We start from the raw sequence: 23,037 nt of genomic DNA on the forward strand, positions 1-23,037 counted from the left end.
AGTAAAATAAATGTCAAAATGAAAAAAGGAAAGTGGTGTCGTTTGAAGTGGTTGGATCTGGGCTGGGCATGAGCATCTCTGCACACCTGGAGCCCAGCCTCAGCCAGCAGCTGTGTCCTGCTGCTTCCAGCAGCACCTGGGCTCCATCCACACCTCGGCAGCCCCCCAGGTGAACATCCTGCCGCCTCCAGAGCAGAGGGCGGCATGACACGGCTGGCCCTGGCCCCTCCCTCTGTGCTTATTATTGCTGCGGCTGATCGTCAGTCAAAGCCGGGGAAAGCAAGGACAATAAATATTCTGCAGGTAAATAGCTTTGAGCCTCGGGGAGGCGGCGCGGGCTGCGTGCCCTGGCCCCGGTGCCCCGTGGGGCGCGGAGAGGCGGCGGGGCTGGCGGGGGTTGAGGTAGTAACAGCGAGGCAGCTCTGCACGGCAAGGCGAGACGTGTCCCGGAGCTGGTGCCGACGTGCGAGGAGGGCCCTGGAGAGATCGGGGAGGGAGCTGTGGGCAGCCGGGGCTCCCTCTGCCCCTCACAGGCCCTGCGGGTGCCTCCGCACCCGGCCGTTCTTGCTGTCCGGGGCCTGGTGCTGCCACTTGTGCCAGGCCCGCTGCCGCTGCCGCTCCTGCAGCCGCAGGGCGTTGCAGTAGGCGTCCAGGCTGGTGCCCGGGGCCCCCAGGGCCCGCGGGAAGCCCTTGGAGCCCGGCTGCAGGTCAGTCCGGGGCCGGGGGCTCTGCTGGGTCCCTCCCGGCTCAACGCCCTTGCTCCGTTTGTACGGGGGCAGCGCCGCGGCCTCATGCCTGATGAGGCGGAGGCTGTACCGGGTGAGGAGCCGGGAGAACGAGCGCTCCACCGCCAGGCACTCGTAGGTGCCCACGTCCTCCCTCGACAGCTGGCGGATCAGCAGCCCTTGCTCCAGCACCAAGAAATGTCCGTTGTTCCTGACCTGGGGCAAAGACAGAGCTCGTGTGTCAGTCCTTGGGGATAAAAGCCACCCCTGCTCGGGGTCCCTGCCGCCCTGTCCCCGTACCTCGCTCGGGGCCGTCTCCTCGCCGCGCCGCACCAGCCAGCGCATCGTGATCTGCGGGGAGCGCGCCAGGCACTCGAGGAAGGTCGAGTTCTTCTCCACCCCAAAAACCACCTTCACCGCGGCTGTCCCTGCGCAGGGGAGGGGGTGAGCGCCCTGAGTGCGGGCTGTGTGACCGGAGGGAGGAACGGAGGGCAGCACGGACAGCCAGCCCGCGGTGGGGACACTGGTTTCCCAGCGCGGTCCCTGCGGGCATAGCGCTCCCTGGGCACAGCTGGCTGCCCCTGCCGGAGCTGGTGCTCACCCTCTGCCGTGTCCTGGCACTGGCTGAGCGGGTCAGCCTTCAGCACGTCCTGGCAGCGGGCACGCCTGTGGGAGAGCAGAGAGGGCTGTGGGATCCCTCCTTGGCAATGCCTCAAGAAGGGGCACCAGGAAGGGGTGGGTTGCAGGCCGGCAGAGTGGCAGTAGGGGTCTGGCTGATGGGTAAAGCTCCAGGGCTGCCGCTTGCCCTTCCCTGCTCCGAACAGCATCGCCTTGCAGGGGGGTGCAGGGCTGGCCCAGGCACACACCCACCTCTTCTCGGTGAGCAGGTGTGGGGCGCAGGTCTTGCTGTCCCAGGTGCAGTAGGGATCCCTGGCCAGGCAGCAGTCGGTGCAGGTTTTGCCGTAGAGCTCGCAGCGGTACAGGGAGAGCTGGTGCAGCCCGTGGGTGCTGCTCACAAACAGCTCCTGCTGCTCGGGAAGCAGGACAGGGACAGTCAGACCCACGGCTGGGGCTGGCAGGGAACAGAGCCCTGCCTGCGCTGGGGTGGAGACCGTGGGGGACAGTAGGAGTGCGAGACAGAGCCTGCCATTCCCTCAATGCCCTGGCAGGATCCTGTTCCCTAAATGTGGGCCCCCTGGGGCCAAGGGACCCGGCACAGGGGCTGGGATCAGCTGGCCTCTGTCCCTGTGCCCAGACTGCTTTAGGGAGAAACAGAAGGGACACTCACCCGCTTTGGTGATAACTTCATGTCCAGGATGGGAGATGGTACCTGGAGAGGGAACAAGAGGGTGCTGCAGCCACGTCAGTCCCTACTGGGTGCCCTAGCCTACCAAGTAGGATTGTGTCCCCAGGGGTTACAGGATGCCAGGTCCCTGGTCACCAGCTCCATGCAAGGAGCCTGGGCCCTGGGCTGGCCCCCTGGCATGTGCAGCCCAGGACAGCTCGGCCCAGCAGCCCTGCTTTCAAACCTGAGCTCAGCCCTCCCATTTCAGTGTGGGCTCCAAATTGCAACGCACATGCCCCCTCAGGGACTGGATGGGGAGCTGGAAGATGACTTGGCTCCAGTCCCACTGGCACCCCTCGGTGTTTTTCTGCTGCCCAGGGTGGGTGGGAGCCCTCGGGGGTGAGGTGAGAACCTCCCTGAGAGCGGCAGTGTCTTCCTGCAGAGCCTGCAGGGAGGTGCCGCCGCCACGGGAGGCTGTGTGGTCCCACCCTCTCACTTCAGCCGCCTGTGCCACCCTGGCTGCCTGTACCTTAGTGACGCTGATCTCCTCCAGGCTGATCACCTCGGGGCCGCGGCTCACCCCGCCGGCCAGGGCCACCTTCAGGACTTTGCCGTCATCTGTGAAGGCAGCGGGCGGAGGAGCTGTCAGGGCTGGGACCCCCTCCCCGGGCTGGCGGCACCCGAGTGCCACAGGAGCTGCCCGGGGTGGCAGCGCTCCCAGGCCGGGGTGAGCTCCCACCTGTGCCGAGGAAGAGCACGTCGTAGTCGCGGCTCTCCGTGTCCAGCCGGTGCACCAGCAGCCGCCGCAGCCGGTACGGCACATTGACCCGGACCAGCACGGGCTGCCGGCCCTGCGGGTACACGGGCTCCCACATCAGCTGGTGGCTGCGCATGAAGCTGATCAGCTCGTCGGGGAAGTCCTTGGTGGACTGCAGGAGGGGGTCGTACGTCTCACTGGGGCACTGTGTGACACAGGGGCTGCATTAGGGCTAGCCCAGTCCGTCCCACTCCCCCTCCAGCTGCTCCCCGTTCCCTCACCGTGCCGGGGCGGGGGTAGGGGACACGGCCCTTGTATTCCACCCAGCGGTAGTCGAATCCCTCCTTGTGTGCGAAGGGGCCGCTGAAGGCGGCTCTCACGGCAGCCATGGAGTAGATGCAGACGGCAGAGCCACTGAAGACGCCGCTTTGGGGAAGCACAGGGCTCTCAGTGTCCCCGAGCCCACGGAGACCAGGTGTGTGCACACCCACCCCCCCGAGCCCACGCTGTCCCTGTCAGCCCTGGGGTCATGCACAGCACCCCGGGGATGACAGGAATCGCTTTGACACAGCCCGTGCAGCCTGGGGATCACTGACTGTGCCACAAAACTGTGGTTTAGCAATATGCTGGTGAACCAGCAGCAGGGAAAGTGGGGAAATGCTGGCGGCCCTTCCTCAGCCTGCTGGGTGCTGGTGCTGCCCTTCTCCCCACAGAACTCCCTCTGAGGGGGGCAGCATGGTGGGGGCTGCACTGTCCCACACAGGGCCCTGCTCACCTGGAGACCGTGAAGAGCCCAAAGACAAGGGGGTTCTGGGGGTCCCGGGTGCGCAGGAGGAAAACATCCTCTGCAAAGAGAGGGGTGGAGGTGAGGCACAGGATGCACGTGGGCATCCCGGGGCCGTGCTGGAGGGAGCAGCCCTGGTGGAGCTGTGTTACAGGCTGGGCACTCACCCAGCTGGTCGAAGTGGGTCTCAGTGCCCTGAGGCCCGGGGATGGAGCACACCAGGCGGGCCTTCAGGAACGTGCTCCAGCGGTTGATGAGGCCACGCTTCCCTCCAACATCGTTCTGCCAGGCACCAAGAGTCAGGATCAGTCCAGCCTCTCTGAGTCTCCTCCACTGCTGTGCCCTCCTCATTCCCATAGAGGGACACCCCCAGCCCTGAGCTCTCTGCCTGTGGTAGGTGTGCAGTGACACCCTCACATTCCTCTGCTTGGGATGCTCCTTGGTCCAGAACAGGTAAAAGCCCACCTGGTGGGACAACAGGCCACAGGGTGTTGGCCTTGGCAACTGACCTTGCAGACCCTGGCCACCCTGGCGTGGATGTGCCGCTGCTCCCACTGCCCAGCATCCATAGCCATCTCACGGAAGAAGATGTAGACTTTATCATCGTGGGGGTTGTAGGTATCAGGGATGGTGTAGGCTCCAACAAATGTGGGCTCTGAGGGGGAAAGGAGCAGCACAATGTGGCCCTGTGCCCTGATCTCACCCTGTGGTACTGCCCTGAAAGCCCTTGGGAATGGTGTGAGGTGCTGAGGGGACACAGAGCACCATTCCCAGTGCTCAGGGTGCGGAACATGCGCTGGAACACAGGTCCCACCAGGGGCTTCATCAGTGCTTCCCCCCAGCAAGGAGAGAGGGCCCAGGTCAGAGCTCTGACCCCAGTGCTGGCCCCAGCCTCTCCCCAGCTGGAAGGAGAGGCCCCATTTCCCACAGGTGCCCCTGCTTCTACCGTGTAGCCAGTTGTCCTGGTTCTGCTCCGTGCGGATGTAGCTCTGCTCGGCCCCGTGGACCCAGGTCCGGAAGAAGGCAGCGCTGCTGCCCATGAAGTCACTGGAGGTGCCTGAATACAGCTCCCCACCTGCAGGGTCAGGGGTGTGGGTGGGAAGCATCACCATCCAGTACAGATTATTCCCAGCAGTGTCCTCCCAACCTCCCCTCTGCTCCTCCCTCCCTCTTACCGATGAGGAGTCCCGTGAAGGGCTCGTGGGGGCTGTAGGGGCACCGTCCTCGCCCCGATTCCAAGGAGTGGGTCACCAGCTGCATGCGGGGAGCCCGGGCACCCTGCCAGAGCCAAGGGGGAGAGGTCAGCCCAGGGGGAGTCTGGGGACAAGCTGGAACTTGGGGGAAAGAGTGGGAAGGAGATTGGTGTGTCTGTGATGAGCGGGCTCCTCAGGGGGATGCCAGAACCTGGTCCCATGCCCATTGGGACACTCTGACACCCCCAAGCCAGAGCTGCTCTCTCCGTGTGAATGCCAGGGCCTGCACCAGGCTGGCCACACTCCAAGGCTCTGGGGCACCCTGCTCCCAGGGTGAGGGGTCCCTTGGCACCTTCTGCCATAGGGATTGTCTGTCCAGGTGCCCCTCACCTTCCCCCTGGCTCCCAGCTGGATGAAGGCACAGACGGGCTGGTAGGAGCCGGTGCCACAGGCGAACACATGGCTCTGGTTGAAGGGCTGCAGGAGGCGGATGAAGTTGGCACACTCGGTCTGCACAGGGGAGATGTTTGTCAGGGCTGAGCTGTGCTGACTGCTGGGGGTGCAGAGCCCGGCCAGAGCCTGTCCTGGCAGCTGCTCAGCTGGGCTCGGCTCCGGCTGGCTCCACAGCGCCATTCCAGGCAGACCCCCAGGCTCCCCTTCGGGCTGATGGGCTTGTTTAATATCAGCGCTGAGCTGCCAAAGGCGACGGGTGGGGGCTGCCAGCCCCACTTACCTCCACGTTCTTCCCTGCCAGCTGGCAGTGCTCGACCTGCTCCCTGGGGGCTGGCCAGAAAATCTGAAACACAAAGACCTCCTGGATGCAGCTCCTGCTTCCCTCAGCCTGCCATGGCAGCAATGGGAAGGGGCTCAGCCAGCAAGCGCTGCCAGGCTCAGGTGCACGGCAAGGACATTGCTCTGGCACAGGTCTGACACCCCCTGAGTCCCCAGTGGGCAGCCTGCCAAAGCAACTCGGAGTGACCCTGGCGTGGGGACAGAGCCTGGGCGTGCCGTGGCCCACCCAGGCTGTGGGCAGGCTCTCCTGGATCCCAGCCTGTGGGAACACCAGGCTGCAGCCCCTTAATGGGATTTTCTTTTGTTGGGCTCCGGCCATACAGCCGGCCAGCAGGATGTCTTGGGATGACATTAGTGGAGTCACTGCTGGAGCTCTGGGGGCAGCACAGGGACTGGGTGTGACAGCAGGGCTCTGGGCACTGCCTGCAGTCCACCCAGGTCTCATCTCCTGGCCAAGCCACCCTGTCCCTCTGGCGCCAGCCCTTCCCAGCAGGGCGCAGCCCCACCAGGGATGGGCTGACCCCACTGATTGAGACATCCTGGTATAAATGTGTCCCTGGTGAGGTTAGAACAGCCCAGTTCAGAGCACATCCACCTCCACGCCCTGGTGCTGGGACAAGGAGTGGTTGCCAGGGAGGAAGAGGCCAGCCTGGCCAGGGCCACCATCCTCCCAGCACTGACCTTCTCAGGCTCTCTGCTGGGATGGTCCAGGTGGAGAAGGAAGATATGGTTTTTTGCTCCCACCATCAGCCAGGCCCTGTCTTCATCCACCAAGAGGGCTTGGAAATCCATCCCATCCCCTGAGGCCAGCAGCAGGCGAGAGCTGTTGGATTTCAGCAGGTCTGAGGAGCACAAACAAGGTGGGAGAAAGAGAAACCCATCCATGAATGACACAATCTGCAGCCAGAGGCTTCATGCCTCCCTCTCTGGGACAGCTCTGGTTATCTGTCCTTGCTCCAAGGGTACAAGACATTCCTGCCACTGCCTTGGCAACACCTACCACCCTTGGTGCTCCTGAGCTCATTATGGAGCCTTCTCAACATGCTTAGCTGAAGGAAACAGTCACTCCTACAGAGAGCAGAACTGCGCTGACCTTGCCCTGGCTGGGCTGTTTGCAGGCACAGGGCAGGACAGGGGTTCAGCCCCAGTATCTCGGAGTGCTCAGCTTCCAGCCTGCCTTCCAGAGGATCTCCTGGAGCCCCAAAGCCACCCTGAAACCATGGGTAGAGGATAGAGCAGAGAGGTGACTCACTTGCTGTGACTCCTGGTGTGTTTTCCCCAGGCTTCAGATCAAGGGAATTTACATTAAAAAGGTTTTTTGCTGTATGCTGGGGCAAAGCACCCCTCCAGGGAAAGGCTGGGTGGAAACAGAGCCAACACAACCTGCTCTGAGCACCTTCTGCACCCACCCCTAAGTCTGTGAAGTGGCTGCTGGGCTCTACCCCATGCACAGGGTCAGGCTGGTGGATGGATGCACTGGGACTGACCTTTGTAGGGGAAATCCCCATCTGTGCCTCCAGTGCCACCCCAACCCAGCACCCCACATTTCCCACTCTGTGTCCTGAGGTGCGGCCTAAACCCAGCATTAGACTGGCTCAGGGAAAGATCCAGGGGTGCCCTGACCCAGTGCACTCCTTTGGGAGCAGAGACAGGTTGGAGGGAAAGGCTCTGCTCTTCTGGCCGCAGCTCCTCCCGTGCAGCTCCTCCCATGCAGCAGCCGGGGCAGCTCTCCCGGCCCTTCTGGCACAGTTGTGGCCATGTGGGTGTGTGAGGAGGACAATAAGCTGTTGTGTCTTGGTTAAAACTCCGGAAACAACATCCCTGGGGCCAGTGCTGGTCCATGATGTGCAGGGCCAGGTCTGGGGGGGGTCTGTGGGGCGAGCCCCCCCAGTGCAGCCAGAGCAGCGGCACCAACACGGGACTGCAGCAGCTGCCAGCCCCCAGCCCTGCTCCCAGGGACCAAGATGGAGCAAACCAACATTGAGGCAGTCCTTGGAGCTTCCAGAAGTCATAACACATCTCTTCCCTCTCCAGAAGAGGCAGGATGTGGCTGGATACAGAGGGCTTGCTCCTCTGGTGAGGCTGCTCCTGGCCTTGGTGTAGTGCAGGGTAACGGGAGGGGGAGATGGGCTGCACTGGATGGGGGCTGAATGGAGGTGGAATGTGGCTGGAAACTCAGGGAAACCTGTAAGATCCGGGCTGAAAGTCTGCCCCAAGTCGCAGGGAGTGCAGCAGAGTGTCAGGAGCAGAGGAAGGAGGCGCTCAGGGAAGCCGGTGCTGGGTGCAGCGCGGGCGGACGTGCGGCCCCGGCTGCAGGTGGGGGGGACGTGGGCACAGGCACGGCTCCATCCAGAGGGAACCGGCTGCCCCGGGAGGTTGTCTCACTTCCTTCCACTCCTTTTCCAGGGCAGAGGGGAAGCGAGGCCAGAGCCTGCGGGCTGGAGACGCCACGGATGTCCTCTGGTCCCTGCTGGGCCAGGCAGCGCGGGTCCCTGCCCGCATCCAGGGGCCAGGCTGGCTCCCAGCCGGCGCTTCCCTCTCCCCTGCTCCGGGCAGCTCCCGTGCCGGTGGGGACACAAATCCTCCTCTGCCAGCAGCAGCTCCCAGCCACATCAGGGAGCTCCTGGTTCTCCTCCTGCTGCCACAAAAACCACACAGCCGCCTTTCCTCGAGTGCCCAAGGGCTCTCTGGGTGCCAGAGATACAGGGCAGAAGGCTTCCAAGCCATTTCCCACCAGCTGAATGGGATTAACAGCTGAATTCCTGTCCCTTCCTGCGGGCCATTGTCCCTGCTGGATCTCCAACAGGGTGGGTGCATCGTTCACCCTCCTGTGTCTGCCAACGCTCCCAGGACCTTCCTGATCCAGGAGAAATGTCAGACAGGGCTCGGGGAGGGAGATTGGGGTGGGAGGGCAAAGGCTCCTCCAGTACCTGAGTGTAATTAAGGGGAATGGGTACAAGGCTGGTCCCAGTGAATGTCACTGGCTGCTCACTGCCTGACCTGCACCAGCCCTGTGTGAGGACAAGGTCAGGGTGCTGGAAGAGCCCTCTCTGCTGCCTCTGGTAGTACGTGGGAGAACCCTGGAAGGACTCACTGCCCTGCACTTGCACCCTCTGGCAGGTTAATGACCAGGAGGGTCTGAGCCTGACCCCATGGCTCTGCTCCCTCACCAAGGGGACATCGAGTGCTGGGATCCAGAGCCAGGAAGCTGCTGCACAAACCCCAGCCTCTTCTCACCCTCGGGTCATTAGATCCAAACCTGATGCTGGAGAAGGGGAACCGGGGGGGCTCTGCAGCAGCCATGCCATGGCCAAATCTATGGGTGAGCCCAGAGAAACATCCTCTCCTTTGTGTTCACTATCTCCCAAGGCCACGGTGTTTGTCTTTATTGCCGGGACCACTGTGGATGGCCTTGTCCCATCCATCATCTCCTCCTGCCCCTCAGCCACAGCATCCCCCGTGCAGGTTGACCTGGAGCTTCCTGGGGTCAGAGCCCGGCTGTGCTGCCCTGTCCCCTTCCCCCTCACAGGCACAGCAGCCCACGGAGGAGATCCCTGGAGCCCAGGGCAAGCTTGGTGCTAAATCAGGCTCTGGCCCCTCACTGCTGTTGGCTGATAAGGGACGTTCAGGGCAGCCCTTGAAGTGATAACAGAGCCCCGTGACCTCCCCGTGCTCCGGAGCACTTGCTGAGTGGTGGCAGCCTCTGAGTCCCGCCTGGCTGCAGATCAGAGGCTGGCAGAGGAGCCTGCGCCAGCTCCTGGGATGTTCCCGCAGGAGGAGCTGGCAGGGCTGCTGTGCCCTCCCTGCTGCCCAGCCTGGCAAAGGAGAGGCTGAGCTCAGGCAGCGCTGGGGCTGACCCAGCCTGACCCGGCCGAGCCCGGGCTGCCCCGTGTGCTATTCTAAACCTCCTCGGGGCTCTGGGCAGGGCGGGAGCCGCTGCTGCTGTTGCTGGCCCCGTGCCCTGTGCCCCATCCTTCCTGTGCTCTCCCGGCCCTCGCTGCTGTCATTTCCTTCTCTCGACCCTGCTTACGTGTCCTCCCCCCGCCCCACCGAGCCTCTGTCCGCCCCCCCCATCCGTGCTGGGATCTGAGGGCAAGGCTGATCCCGTGCATGGACTCTCAAAGCCCTCCTTTTATTTATTTTTTTTTTCCTAGGGGTTTTTAAACCTAAACTTCCCAAGGCATTGTGTCCTTGAACCTGCCCCGTGCTGTCCATGAGTCACATCCCTTCAACCATTGTTCACTTCGAGCTTGAGCCCTCCTGATGCTGGGAGCTTCCTCTCCTGCCTCTGCCCAAGGCAGAGGGCTCTTGGCATGCCTGGCCCGGGACACTCTGGGGCTTTGAAGTCAGCAGTCCCCTTTCTGTCCAGCTGCCCCAGCAGCCCCGTCTGCCTCCTCTGGCTCCAAGGAAAGGCAGAGCTGAGCTGTTTCTGAGCTGGGCTACCAGCAGGGCCATCTCCTCACACAGATATCCTGCACCCCTGGGAGGTCCAGCCCTCTCCAGCCACAAAAGGGGAGCATCTTTCACTGTGCTGGTTGTCCCTGCCTGGAGAGCAGCTTCTCAGGGTGATGGAGTGGGCCAAGCATGGCCCTGGAGCCTGGAGTGCCCTGCCCATGGGAAAGCTGCTCCACCCTCAGGTGTGGAGAGGACTGGGCCAGCCTTCCCGATGGTCACATCCAGGGCAGCACTGGGGATGTGCTGAGCTGCCATCCTCCAAAGAAACTTGATGTTTTTCACACAGGAGAAGCTGAAAGCAGCTCAGTTGGCCACATCCTTGCTGCAGGTTCACGGCAGAGTGAGAAGCTGCCAAGCTGGCAGGGTTCTGCTCTAGCTGCTCAGGCCATTCCCCTCCAGGCACTCCCTTCCCACACTTCTCTGGGCTGTGTTTTGTGCTGTCAGTCTGCCCTTGCTGCATCTTCAGGTCACCAAAGCATCAGGCTTGAGAGGAGCAAACTGTGCCTGCCCTGAAGAACTCATCATGCAAACAGAGAGCCAGATGCAGGGAGGAAGGGAGAAGTGCAGCAGGGAGATGATCTGCACGGGGGATCAGTCTCTCCTGACAGAACAGGAGGGTCAAAAGCAGGAGGGCTGAGCTGGGGTAGGACTGTGGGGGTGGGAGGCAGAGGAAGAGGCTGGTGAGACTGTCCCAGGGCTCAGTGTCCCTGTGAGCTGAAGGCAGGGGACATCCCCAGGGGTACCCAGCTCAGCCTCAGCCCAGGACACAGCTCTCCCAGCCCTCCCAGCAAGGTGCAGACCCTGAGGAACCCCCTTACCTTTGTAGGTGAGGCGGAGGCGTGGGGCGTGCTGCTTCCATGCCCTGCTGCTGCCCAGCTGCTGCAGGAGGAGGCAGAGCAGGAGTGTGGCCAGGGACAGCCAGTGGCCAGGGGCCACCCTCATGCTGGCACAGGGCAGTGGGCAGGGTCTGCTCGCCCTCACAGCACCATGATCCAGCGCCGAGATGCCGCCTCCAATGCCAGCTGCAAGCAGAGAAGGGGGGAGGCTGCAGCTGTGGGCACTGGGAAGGCAGCTGTGGCTGGCACCCTCTTACCTTCCATCCCCTGGGGGCTCCAGCACATTCCATGCCCAGGGAGTTCACAGGGCAGCTGTTCCAGCCTGCCCAGGGGAGGTGTGGGGGGTGATGCCAGCGTGCCCATGTGGAACCTGGGAGAACTGGGATTTGGGCATCCTGGAGGTGACTGATGTGAGGGCAGTAGCACCCTCCAACCCTCCAATGGGCTCTCACAGCTTGGGCATCCTCTGCTCAGGCTCCAGTGCTTGGCAGAGCCTCCTGAAGGATCCCTAATACTCATCTGTTCTCAGCTTGGGGTTAAACCTCCTCCCTTTCACTGAAAGGAGAATTCATGTTTTGGAGCACCACCCATAAATGCCATTTCTGTGATCTCCCCAATATCATCTGTGGCTCTGTGTGTGCATGACACATCTCTGGCTAGGATCTCTGAAATTCCTTGTCACCACAGAGCTCTCTGAGGCCACCAGCATCCGCTGGCTCCAGGGTGCTGTGGGTTGGTAATGCATACCCCCCTTTGGAGGGGTACAGGGGTTCACATCCTTAAACACCCCCTCTTTAATACCCCCCTTTGGAGGGTACAGGGGTTCACAGCCTCCCACAGCAGCTCCCACAGCCCCTGCCAGGAGCAGGGCTGGCCTGCCAGCTCTAACCACTTAATCCAGCCTACTTAGAGGCTTTTTCTCCACTTAATAAAAACCTGGTCCCTACATGGCAGCTCTGACTACCTCCCTCTCTTGCTGCATATTAACTTCTTCCAGTCCCATGACTGAAAGATTTAAAATGAGCTTTTTGGCTCATCCCTGGCCAGAGGCTCTTGGCACAAGGAGCAGGGGGTTCCTGCCATCCCAGCAATGGGATGTAGAAGGGGTGGTGGAGCCAAGTCTTTCCAACTGCCTTGCACAAGGAGGAGTGCTCAGCTCTGCCTAGGCAGGAGGTTTTGGGCTGGTGGGGTTGGGCTTTCTCTCCCTCCCAGCAGCAAACTGTGGTTGGGCTGGATCCAGCTCCTTTCTTGCCCCTTCCCTGCCTTCACTACTGCCTGGATCTCTCTCTGGTCAGCACAACCTGCTGCTGCTCCAGGTCCTTCCCCTGTACAGGAGACCTGGCACCACGCTGGGACATGGATGTGACCTCAGGGTGGTGGCTGTGCTGTGCTCTGTCTCTCTCTTTAGTTTGGGGCAGCTCTCTCCACCCAGCCGGCCTTCCTGGGCACTTTTCCACATCAAACATTTCCTAGGGAGGGGACAAAAACCACCCCATGAGCATGATGGGTTTGGCCAGGTTCAAACTGCCCCTGGGTTGTGGAGAGGTCGGGTTCTCTGTTAGGAACCCATCAGCCACGTGGGGATTCACAGGCAGTGCTGCCCTTTCTGCCACAAACACCTCCCCAGCAGGCAGCAGTGACAAGCTGCATCTCAACCCTTCCCTTGCCCAGAACCTGCAGTGCTGCCCCAGAGCCACCCTGGGCACTCACAGCCGTGCCCTGAGCCAGCGCTGCTGCCCCAAGGGTCACCACAAGGACGGGGCTGGCATCTGACAGGGATTTTTTTTTCCTTTGCCAAAGTGTGTTGTGTTGCTGCAGGACTTGGAAAATGCTGTCCTCTAATTGAAGGGTTCTATAAATGGAGCTGGGTCTGTGCTAGGCTTGACTTTGGGCTAAGGCAGACTTGTAGGAACCTTTCATGACCCAGGGGATGCCAGGGCAGGCTGGGATTCTGCGGATGGCAGGCAGGGCACTGCTCCTGCCTCGGGACACGTTCACACACGGTGAATTTAGGGCCAGGCATGCACTCCCCTGCACAGCTCAGTTATACCAGAGCTCCATCTCCTGCCCTGGGAATGCCAGAAGCAGGGCTGATGGCAGCAGGAGCCACAGCCATGCCCAGGAGGGTCCCAGAGCTCTGGCAGAGCTGGGCACAGGCATAGGAAAGTGAGGGGTTTGCAGCAGATAAGGAAATTAAAAAACTGCCAGAGGATAACCTCCAGTAAGAAACACTTCCCACGGGTGTCATCCCTCCATGGGTATTTAGGGGCTCCCTCCCATCGTGCCCAGGCAGTGGTGAGGCACATCCAGCTCCTGACACCTGGCTAAAATCCTGGCACAGCCCCCTGTGCCCACAGCCCCTGACACAAGGACATCCCTGGCTGTGCCAGTCAGTGCAGGGACACCGGGAAACAGATCAGCTGGAGGGGAAGAGCTCACAGAGTTTACACAGAGAGGGGGAGCTCGGGTGCCTGGTGGATGGAAACAAGCTGGGAATGATGAATCCAGGGTTAAATTAAACACTCCCGACAGCTTTAAATAATCAACTGTCCAGAGCTGCAACTCTTTCCATCTCAGTTTGGAGAGGGAAGTGCTGATGAGGGTGGGCTGCCGAGAGAAGGGGGGGGCAGAGGGCTGACATTTCATACTCCAGGCACCACAGGACTCTCAGGGGAGGACTTGGGGGATGGCAGAGCCTTGTTTGGGGGGCTGGCAGTGACCAGCAGTGCCAGGCATAGGTGGCACAGGTGGTGACACCACGGTGCTGGGCTGAGTCTGCCAGCAGTTCACCAGGTGCCCTGGTCCCAGCAGCTTCCCTGTGCCCTCCCTCCCTCCCCTTCTACTGGAGATCTGCAGAAGAGACAGAATCACAGAATGCTTTGGGTTGGAAGGGACCTTAAAGGTCATCTTGTTCCAGATGATCACAGGGCAGGGATGCCACCCCACTGGGTCAGGCTGCTCTGAGCCCATCCAACCTGGCTGTGAACACTTCCAGGAATGGGGCATCCACCACTTCTCTGGGCAGCCTGTGCCAGGGCCTCACCACCTTCACTGTAAAGAGTTTTTCTTGACATCTAGTCTAAATCTCTCCTCTTTTAGTTGGAAACCATTTCCCCCTTGACCTAGCACTATCTGGCTGTGTAGAAAGTCACTCCCTCATTTTTATAAACTGCCTTTAATTAATGTAAGGCTGCATCGAGTTCTGCAGAGAACAGAAGTCCAGCAGGTCTGAGGTTCTGGGCTGTCACACAAAATTCCCTGGAAAGCCTTGCCAGAGAGTGAGCAGCCCAGAGAAAAGACAAATCCCTTCTGTTTGAGACGGGTACAGGAGGGAAATCATTTATCCGCGACAGCACCAATTTCCTCCTGACAGCCCCTTTGTGTTGCAATGCCGTGAATAGTTTAAAGCAGCCCAAATTTCGGAGGGGGAGGGCGCTGGCAGTGGGTTTATCAGGCTGTAGATTATCTCTGAGAGGGAGACATGCCGAGCTGAGCTCCCGCAGCACCAACAGCGGCTCTGCCATGTGCTCGTGGTTTCACAGCCCCGATTGTGTCCCGATAATCCCCAGCGCGCTCACAGCCTGCTGCCTTCTCCGCTTACACGGCGGGGCTGCCAGGGCCAGGGGGCGAAATGCTGCTCCCAACAGCTGGGGCACCTCGAGGGCAAGGAACGGGGGGAGGAGAGGCACTGCACCCTAGTCAGCATCCATCCACAGGGATCATCCCCAGCAGGCCACAGAAGCGCTGGGCTAGAACTCGCCCTGAGAAGGGGGAGCCCAGACCCCCTCCATGGGGCTGGTGCTTCCCAAGATTCCCAAGCACCCAAGCCCGGGCTCCCAGGCTCCTGAGGCTGTCCTGCCTCTCCCAGCACAAGCCCTGGTGTGGGTGATTCCCTCTCTGCCACTTTTGGGAGCCGGGACCAAGAAAACTGAGGGGCAAAGCCGGGGCGGGAGGTGCAGAGGACTCAGCCCGGGTGCCCATCCCGCGCACACCTGGGGTCAGCCGCGCTCCGTGCCGTGGGAATGCGGAGCCAGGTGTGAGGGGAGCGGGCACAGCCGAGCTGCTGGCCCCGAGCCTCGGTGGGCGCCCTGCCCGCAGCTGTCCCGGAGCCACCGCCTGGCCCTCCCTGCTCAGCCCAGGGCTGTGCCTGTCCCTCTCCATCCCCTGCGGGATGATGGATGCCCCGGCAGCTGCAGCGAGAGGCAGCTGTCGATTTCTCCAGTGGAAGGACAAAGACACATGGTGAGCCCTCCCTGCCTTCCCCGAGCTGCCAGGCTGGGGCAGAGCCAATCCCCGAGGGAGCCCGTGGTGCTGAGTGATTTGTGGGAGGAGGACGTGACGGTCCCGCTCCGTGACATCAAAGCTGGGACCACAAACCAAGTGCCAGAGCTTGGGTGGCACTGGGACAGCACAGTTTGCCCTGGGAAGCATCGGGGTCCCAGTGAAGCCTTCAGCAACGAGGTCACACACAGATCTGCAGAGACACAGGGAGGAGAATTTTGGAGGGGTTGGATAAGGGATTGCTGGGCAGCAGCAGAAGGCTGAGGCTGCTCCAGGCTCAGCCCCGTCACTGCCATCACACAGCCAGGGGCCAGCAGGATCGCATCCAGCCGGGACATCCCCCTCACTGCTGTCCCCTGGCTGCAGGGAGCCCCAGACCTCCCTTCCTTGCCAGACAACCCTGCTGGAGTGTGCCAACACCACGGGCAGGGAAGAAGCCTCCCAGCTGCTACTGGCACCCTGCAGACCCTCGGGATGTCACCTCTGCCAGCCGGGGGGGCTCCCCGCCCATGGGCACTGGGTGACAGTGGCAGTGGGCAGGGACAGCCCAGGGCTCTGGGTATTACCAGAGGGATAAAACCCTCTGACAATACCCAGAGCAAGAGCACAGCACAGTGCTTGTCTCCCTGAAGTTACAGCAGCTGCAGGCACGCTCCAGTTGGGACCACATCCTCTGAAAGCAAGTGGGGAATTGCCAAGCCTGAGGCTGGCCAGGGTATTAATAACTGTTTATGAAGGGATAAAGAGCTGGCTTCCCTTAACATCCTGCTAATCCCTTTCTTGAGAGGCTGCTGGCTCAGTCCCCACCTTTCCCTTGCTACTGAGAGGTGAAGGCTGACCTGGCCTGGCTCTTGGGCATCTGGCTGGGAAGGTGGCCCAGCAGTGTTGTCTCAAGGCACAGTGACAGGCACAGTGAAGGATCAGCCCCTGCTTCCAGCCCCTGCAGGAATTTTAGATGTTCCCGAATGTACTGCTTGAATGGGACATCCACTGTTCCTCCTCCTAATTTACCCCAAGGGCATCCAGCCCCAGGGAGGCAGCAAGTCCAATGTACAGAGAAGGCTGAATGGAGTCACAGCATTTATTGCACCTTGTAGGTCTGCTCTCACCTAAAATGCTGCCAGAGCACAGGCAGCTCCCAGCACAGGGCAGTGCCACAGTCCTGGTGCCCATCCCAGGGCTCCTGGAGTGGGCAAACCACACTGGGACTCTGGTGGGAAGTGGCAAATTCACAGAGGATTGGGTTCCTCCATGGACAGAGCAGAGGAGGGACAAGTGTGGGTTAACTTGGTGTATTAAACTCTGGGCTGACTCTGCATACTAAATTCCCAATTTGCCTCCTAGTGCAATTGAGAAGCTTAAATTTCTTTCACAGAATAACAGAATTATAGGGGTTGGAATGGACCTTTGGAGATCATCCAGCCCACCCCCACCCCCACCCCCCCCCCCCCCCCGTCAAGGCAGGGTCACCTAGACCAAGTTACACAGGAATGAGTCCAGGTAGGTTTGGAATGTCCCCAGAGAGGGAAACTCCACTCACACCCCTGGGGAGCTGTTCCAGTTCTCTGCTACTCTCAATGTAAAGTTATTCCTCATGTTGAGGTGAAAATTTTGTCTTTTGCTTCATGGCCATTACTCCTCATCCTGTTGCTGAGCACCACTGAGGAGAGTCTGGCACCATCCTCTTGGCACCCACCTCTAAGATATTTATATGCATTAATGAGATTCCCTCTCAGCCTTCTCTTCCCTAGACTAAACAGGGTCAACTCCTGCAGTCTCTCCTCAGAAGAGACACTTCATTGGAGGGGGCTTGCCATGCTTTAATGCTGTGTTAAGTACCCAAGAAAGGCAGAGAAGAGGCTGTGCCTGCCTGCTGAGCTGCCAGGCCAGGTTCTCAAAGCCTTGGGGGTCCCCAGAGGCAGCCCTGAATTCCTCAGAGCCATTTTTACCCCAGCGCTGAAACCCACCCTTGTCACCTGTCTGCCACATGGCCTGACACTCAGCACAGCCCTGGGGAGGCTCAGGAGCCCTGCCTCACTCAGGAGTTCTTCTCTGGGCTTCAGATTTTCCAGGATCAGCCTGGGTGAATCCCACACGTGCTCAGAGCTGGCAGGGGCTCCAAGGCCAGGGATCAGCATGGACTCCAGCAAGGGGCAGCTTTGCCCATGCTCCTTGCCATGGACTGCCTGTAAAGCCTCCGTGGGTGACCCCTGGGGTTTCAACACAGAGCTCAGCAGCCCTGGGGCACCAGCTGGAACCCAGTGCCAGGGCTGCTGCCCCTTGGTGGCCTCTGGGAAAGAGGGGTGGGTTTGGCTGGGTCCTGTGGGACCCCTGCAAAGGATTCCAGCAGAGACCCAAGGGCTGGGAGGAACAGCTCCATCCCCGGGGTGTCTCCAGGGAGACCTAGCCTTGGGGAAAGAATTCCTGTTTCCTGGGCAGGCTACAGCCTGTCCCAGCACTCCCAGGACAGCGCTGATTGCTTCCCGAAGACGCCAAGGCTTTCTGCAGCAAGCCCACACAATCTGCAACATTGATTTCCTTCATTCACCTCGGTATTATTGCTTCCCACCTCCAAACCTATCGGACAGGGATGCTCAGCACCACTCAGAGTGCTTTTAGCTTGGCCACATCTCCCCATTCCAGGCAGGAGCTGGCCATGAAACACCTGCTATGCTGCCCGGCTCATGAGCCACTTCACCACTGCCAGCCAGCGACACGGCTGCGGGTGACAGTCCCGGGGCCACCCTGTCCCAGCTGGGCCACACGTCTCCCCCAGCACTTGAAAGCCCGGCCGTGTTTTGATTTCATCAGCGGGAGCGCTGCTCCCGGCGCTGTGCTAATTGGAACAGGCTGGGCAGGCGTGGGGGGCTCTGCCGGAGAAAGTATTTTAATGAGGATGGAGGTGCCTGACCCGTTATCTGCTTCTTCTCAGAGCCTCTTGGCCGGGCTCCCCGGGAATTTCAGCCTGGATTGCCGGGTAAGGGCTCGTCCTCGCAAGCCTCGGAGCCCCGCGGAGCAGCGCGGTCGGCAGCGGGGCCGGGCTCTGGGGCTCCCGGGGCCCTGCTGCCATCCCTGCCATCCCTGCCATCCCTGCCAGCCCTGCCATCCTCTCCGGGGGCCGGGACGGGCTCTGCGGCTCCCGGGACACTGCTGCCTTCCCTGCCATCCCCCAGCACCTCGGCAGCGGCCCGGGGAGCTGCCTGCCCCAGGGCTGCAGCTCCTGTGCCGGGTATTTCCCAGGATCGGGGACCAGCCGGGACCTGGCATGGGCGCGGGGCCGCTCACCCCGGGCAGCTGCTCGGTCTCTCTCCCCAGGAGGGGCCGGGTGGGCTCCGGGCGGTGCAGCGCGGCTGCAGGGGCTGGGACAGGTCCGGCGCTGGGCTGGTGTCACAATGTCACAATGTCACAGCGCTGCTCTGGGGGAGCCGGGGCAGCCGCAGTAGGGTGCCCTAAAGCACAGGGCTCCCCTGCTTTTGTCTTTTTTTTTTTTTTTGTCATTTCCCTGCCCTGCAAACACGGAGAAGCCAGCCCAGAGCTTGGACACCAGTGGGGATCCCCCCATCCCAGCACGGCTCCTGTGCAGTGTCTCCAGAGGGTCAGAAGCAGACAGCACCCTGTGCCATGTCCTCCTGCCCAGCCCCTGCCTCTCTGCCCCCATGAACCCACCTGCACCATGATGGTTCCACCATGGAAGGCCACCATGGCTGTCATTACTCTGGTGTGGGGCTGGGGCACACATGGATTAAGTGACCTGCTCGTGGCCAAATGGGCAGCACAGCAGGGCAGGGATTGACCCCAGGTGTCTCATCTTCCCCCGAAGAGCAGCTGCTCATCCTCCCAGCGCCCAGGGCAGCTCAGCACTGAGCCTGAGTCCGTGCACGTGGCTTTGGCACACGGTGGCAGAGCTGTCACTGTCACTGCCTGCCTGCTGGGGGCACGCACCGTGGGAAGGCCAGAGCCCCCCCAGAGGACAAGCAAGGCACAGATTGAAACTGAAAGCCCTTGTTTCCCTTTTCACACTACAAAGAGCTCAGGCCAAGCCAGCTGACATCAGTGATCTCCTCCTAGAGAAGGGGGAAATAAACCTGGATCTGACGGTGGGAGAAGCAGGGGAGTTCCTGCACACAATAAATGGCAGCTCGCCAGCACAGAGAGCAGAACAATAACCCCACACAGCTGAGTGCTTGTGAACAGTGTCCTTCCAGGGAAACCAGACCCTGGGCAGGCTCCCAAGCCAACAGGGGCTGATGCTGGCAACAGTTGTGCTCATGTCATGCCATGCTGATGGTGGAGAGGGGTTGTGCTGGTCTGGAGCACACGTGTGGCATCCCTGCAAGTACAGAGGAGCCAGGGGAGATCCGGGGGTACATGGAGCATGGAGGTGGCAGAGCCCAAATATCCTACAGCAACTACACTGGGGAGTAATAAAGGCTTATCTCTGCCAGGAGTAGAGGGTGCTCCCTTCTGGGTACCACAGAACCTCTGCCATTCATGGCATCTACCTGCAAGGAGGTGCTGGGGCTTTATGGCTGGGTTTTGGGATAATCTAGTCTTTAGGGAGGGAGAATGACTGGGTGCCCTGCACTGTGAGTCCAGCCCTGTCACTTACACAGGTCCTTTCACCCTCTGTGCTTCAGTGTCCCCAGGTAAAATGCTCTGGAGAAGGTACAGCCAGCTCCTGAGAGTAGGGCAGGAGCAGGGAGGCATCAGGTGGCTTGCAAGGACCAGAGAGGACCAAGGATGGAGACCCAGTCTAGGGCAGGTACCACTGTTTTCATCCTCTCTCCCTGTTCCCACTCCCCTCTTTGCTCCCTGCTCCAAGCAGTGGGGAGCACAATCCCCTGATCTGATCACCTCCAAATGGGGGGCTCCTCAAAAAGGGATGGCGAGGCTGGGTGTGTCCCCCTATTCCCCATCCAAAGGCCATTCCTGGCTGCCCCCCAGGCCAGGAGGTGACTCAGCTGACTGATCTCTGTGGGTTTGGAACCATGTGAGGCCTGTAAGGATCTAATTGCCCTCTGCTCTCTGAGCCACCTCTCTCTGTAATCCCAGATGGAGTGGGGATAGACCAAACTTGGAGGAAGAGGCAGCTCCAAGTGTCTGGGAGCTAAAATTTACAATAAATCTTCATGCTTGCAGTAAACAGCCCCTGAGAGGGTGCCACAGGAGCATGGCAGAGAGCTGGGCAGCAGGACCCCATCTGGAACCTCTGCCAGCCCTGCTGGCTCGGGCTGGGCTTGGCAAAAGGCAAGAGCTGCCAAGGACCCCAGACTTGGCTCCCCCTCCCTGTCCTGGAGCTGGGTGCTGGAAGCTGCACAGCCTGGGCATCACCTTGTCCAGCCAGATGAGATGGCTCAGGCTGTGGCAGCTGCTCTCCAGCCTCTGTGCACAGGCATGAGGGTATTTGGGAGAACATCTCACATCCTTGGGGTTTTCCTGTTTAATTCTCAACCAAAGGAACTGCAGCAAATGATCCCTGTCTTACATGCTTGTGGAATTCAGTGAGATTAGATTAGGGGTGAATTCTTCCCATATTTCTTATAGGGCTGATATCTCTGCCCTGGCTTTCGGGTTGACTTCCCCATCCCCGGCTCATTAATCACCGGGGTGTTTGTGTCTCTGTCGTTTTCAATAGCGTTAACTCAGCAGGAGCAATCTGTCCGTTCCAGCAGCCCATCGTGCGGAGCCAGTGACCCGTCAGGGCTGCCTGACCCCTCCCTTTGAAGGCTGAGCGAGGAGTGGCCAGCAGAGAGCTGGGACACGCTCCACTTGGCCAGGAGAAGGCTCCCCACGGCTCCTGCTCGGGGCGCGTGGCCGGCATGTGTGCGCGACGGCCGCAGCTCTGGGACCACAGCTCCTGCAGCACTTCCCCCCTTCCCTTGGGCACATGGCTGCAGGACAGGAAAAATGCTGCTTTCCAGTTAGCAGCATTTCCCTGACAGTGCTCAGCAGATGGATCAGAGCAGTGGTTCCTTAAAGGCAATAAAGTCCTTAACTAAGGGCAGGCTCACTGGAGCTGATTTCCAGTGGGCATCCCATGGCCCGGCTGCCTTCTAGGGCTGCCACACACTCAAGAGCTGTGATTCATGCCAAGGGTGGTCTTATTTCAAGGACAGAAAGAAAGAAATTACCCTCTTTGTCTTAATTTAAGTTCTTCCAGTGTTTTGTTATTTATTTCTGGGCATAAACAACCATTCAGCCTTCTCCTTCCTCCCTCACCCTGAGCATCAGCCCCTCACACCAAAACTCAGCCATCACTCTCAGGACACTCAGGCGTGCAAGGCTCCTGACTCCTGGCCCTCCATCCCCAAGATCTGTGATGCTTCCAAGCAGAGGGATCATTAGTTAAGGGACTCCTTTGGAAAGCACTCGGCATTTCTCAGGCTCTGTTTCTTTTCTGCCTGCTGTATCATTGACCCGAGTTTCTGAGAGCTGAGGCATTGCAGAGGGGGTTGAAGCAACACACTTTCCCTGTTCCAACAGATTTTATAAAGCCCAAGCAGAGGACAATTCCTTCACTGATCAGGGAGGCTGGTTTTTTCTTCTCCTTACATCAAGAATGACACAACCATTTTGGAGGCAAATGATTGATTTTTATCTGGTGAGGAAGGAGAAATCTGACAAAGTTATCTCTGAGCAGTGGCAAAGCCTCCAGCATGGGCTAGTGACCATTGCCCAGTGTGGGTTTTGGGCTGTTAAACCTCAGCAACAAAGCAGAGCATTGAAGCTGAGAAACCCTAGAAAAACCAGCTCTGGAAACAGCTTCAGTGCAGTAAAAAAAGCACAAAACCTCCTGGGACCCAAGTTACAGCATTAAAGATACAACAAACATAGAAGATCAGGGGATCAGAGTAAGGTGGTCTTTAGGGTCCCTTCCAACTCAGACCATTCCATGATTCCATAAAGATTGGTAGAACTTCCCATGCCATGCTAGGGCAAACAGAGTGGCAGGGTGAGCTCTGCTCTCCCCACAGGGGCTGGGATAAGCCCAGCCACTCGCGAGTCACTCTGCACGGAGCTGTAAAACACAAACGGAGCTGACAGTGCAAGCAGAACTCAGGGCTGATGATCGCCGGCTCCTGCTCCCCCCGGGAATGCCGCCCCAGGCAGCTCTCACGGAGCCAACCAAGGCAGCCCCGAGCAGCCCGGGCTGCCCAAGCTCACGGACAATTAATTAAACCCATCGCTCATTACTCACCGGCCAGCGGGCTCCCAGCGGCGATGCCCACCCTGCTGCCGCTCCAGCGGCTCCAGCGTCTTCTCCCAGTGCAGGCAGAGCACCTGGAGGCTGCGGGAGGAGCCGGAGGTGGGAGGACAGCCGGGGGCAGCCCCTCATTCACAGCCAGCCCCGGCTGCGGGATCCTCCGTGTCCCCTCCATGCGCACAGCGCAGTTGCCATCTAGCGGTGCGGGAGCTGCCGGGCTTCCATGGAGCCGCAGGGAAAAATATTCGTGTTTTCCCGGGAAGTTCCATCCCTGCAGCTCATGGGGGGCCCAGCTCATGGAGGGGGATAGGAAAGCACCGGCTGCAGTGCTCCTGCTGTGGATTGGGAAGGCAAAGAGCAGTGGATGGGAGAGGCTCGTGGACACGGGCATCAGGGCTGGAAAGCTCTGGTCCATGGGCAACTCCAGAGAGAAATGTGATGGAAAGGCAAATCTGGGAGGATTTGGGGTCCAATGCAGAAGCACGGTGCAGCAGGAGCAGACACAGATACCCAAGGACCTGATGTATTAACTACGGATTTCCCCTTGAATCCTGTGTTCAGTTTTGGGCCCTTCACTACAAGAAGGACATTGAGGTGCTGGAGAATGTCCAGAGAAGGGGAGAAGAGCAATGGAGCTGAGGGCTTAGTCTGATGAGGAGGGGATGGGGCAACTGGGGGGTTCAGCCTGAGGCAAAGGGGCTACAAGGAGTCCTTACTGCTCTCTA

At 60.1% G+C, this 23,037-nt stretch overlaps 1 protein-coding gene across 1 annotated transcript; it reads right to left on the reverse strand.

Annotated features, from left to right (window-relative positions):
* Positions 1 to 85: 85 nt before the first annotated feature.
* LOC139596012 (semaphorin-3D-like) lies at positions 86 to 22,733 on the reverse strand. Its single transcript, XM_071439954.1, has 18 exons — positions 22,307 to 22,733; positions 10,810 to 11,013; positions 6,218 to 6,378; positions 5,478 to 5,540; positions 5,135 to 5,254; positions 4,727 to 4,829; positions 4,498 to 4,626; positions 4,061 to 4,206; positions 3,719 to 3,833; positions 3,543 to 3,612; positions 3,049 to 3,193; positions 2,750 to 2,972; positions 2,540 to 2,628; positions 2,014 to 2,055; positions 1,596 to 1,753; positions 1,327 to 1,391; positions 1,026 to 1,153; positions 86 to 941 (listed from the first exon to the last, which is right to left on the reverse strand). Exons 1-18 carry the CDS (start codon positions 22,725 to 22,727, stop codon positions 528 to 530), a joined length of 2,796 nt encoding a protein of 931 aa, XP_071296055.1. The 5' UTR covers positions 22,728 to 22,733; the 3' UTR covers positions 86 to 527.
* Between the last annotated feature and the right edge of the window lie 304 nt (positions 22,734 to 23,037).

This window comes from Agelaius tricolor, unplaced genomic scaffold (assembly GCF_023055355.1).
Source record: "Agelaius tricolor isolate 1412-34295 unplaced genomic scaffold, bAgeTri1.0.p SCAF_14, whole genome shotgun sequence".
NCBI lineage: Eukaryota > Metazoa > Chordata > Aves > Passeriformes > Icteridae > Agelaius > Agelaius tricolor.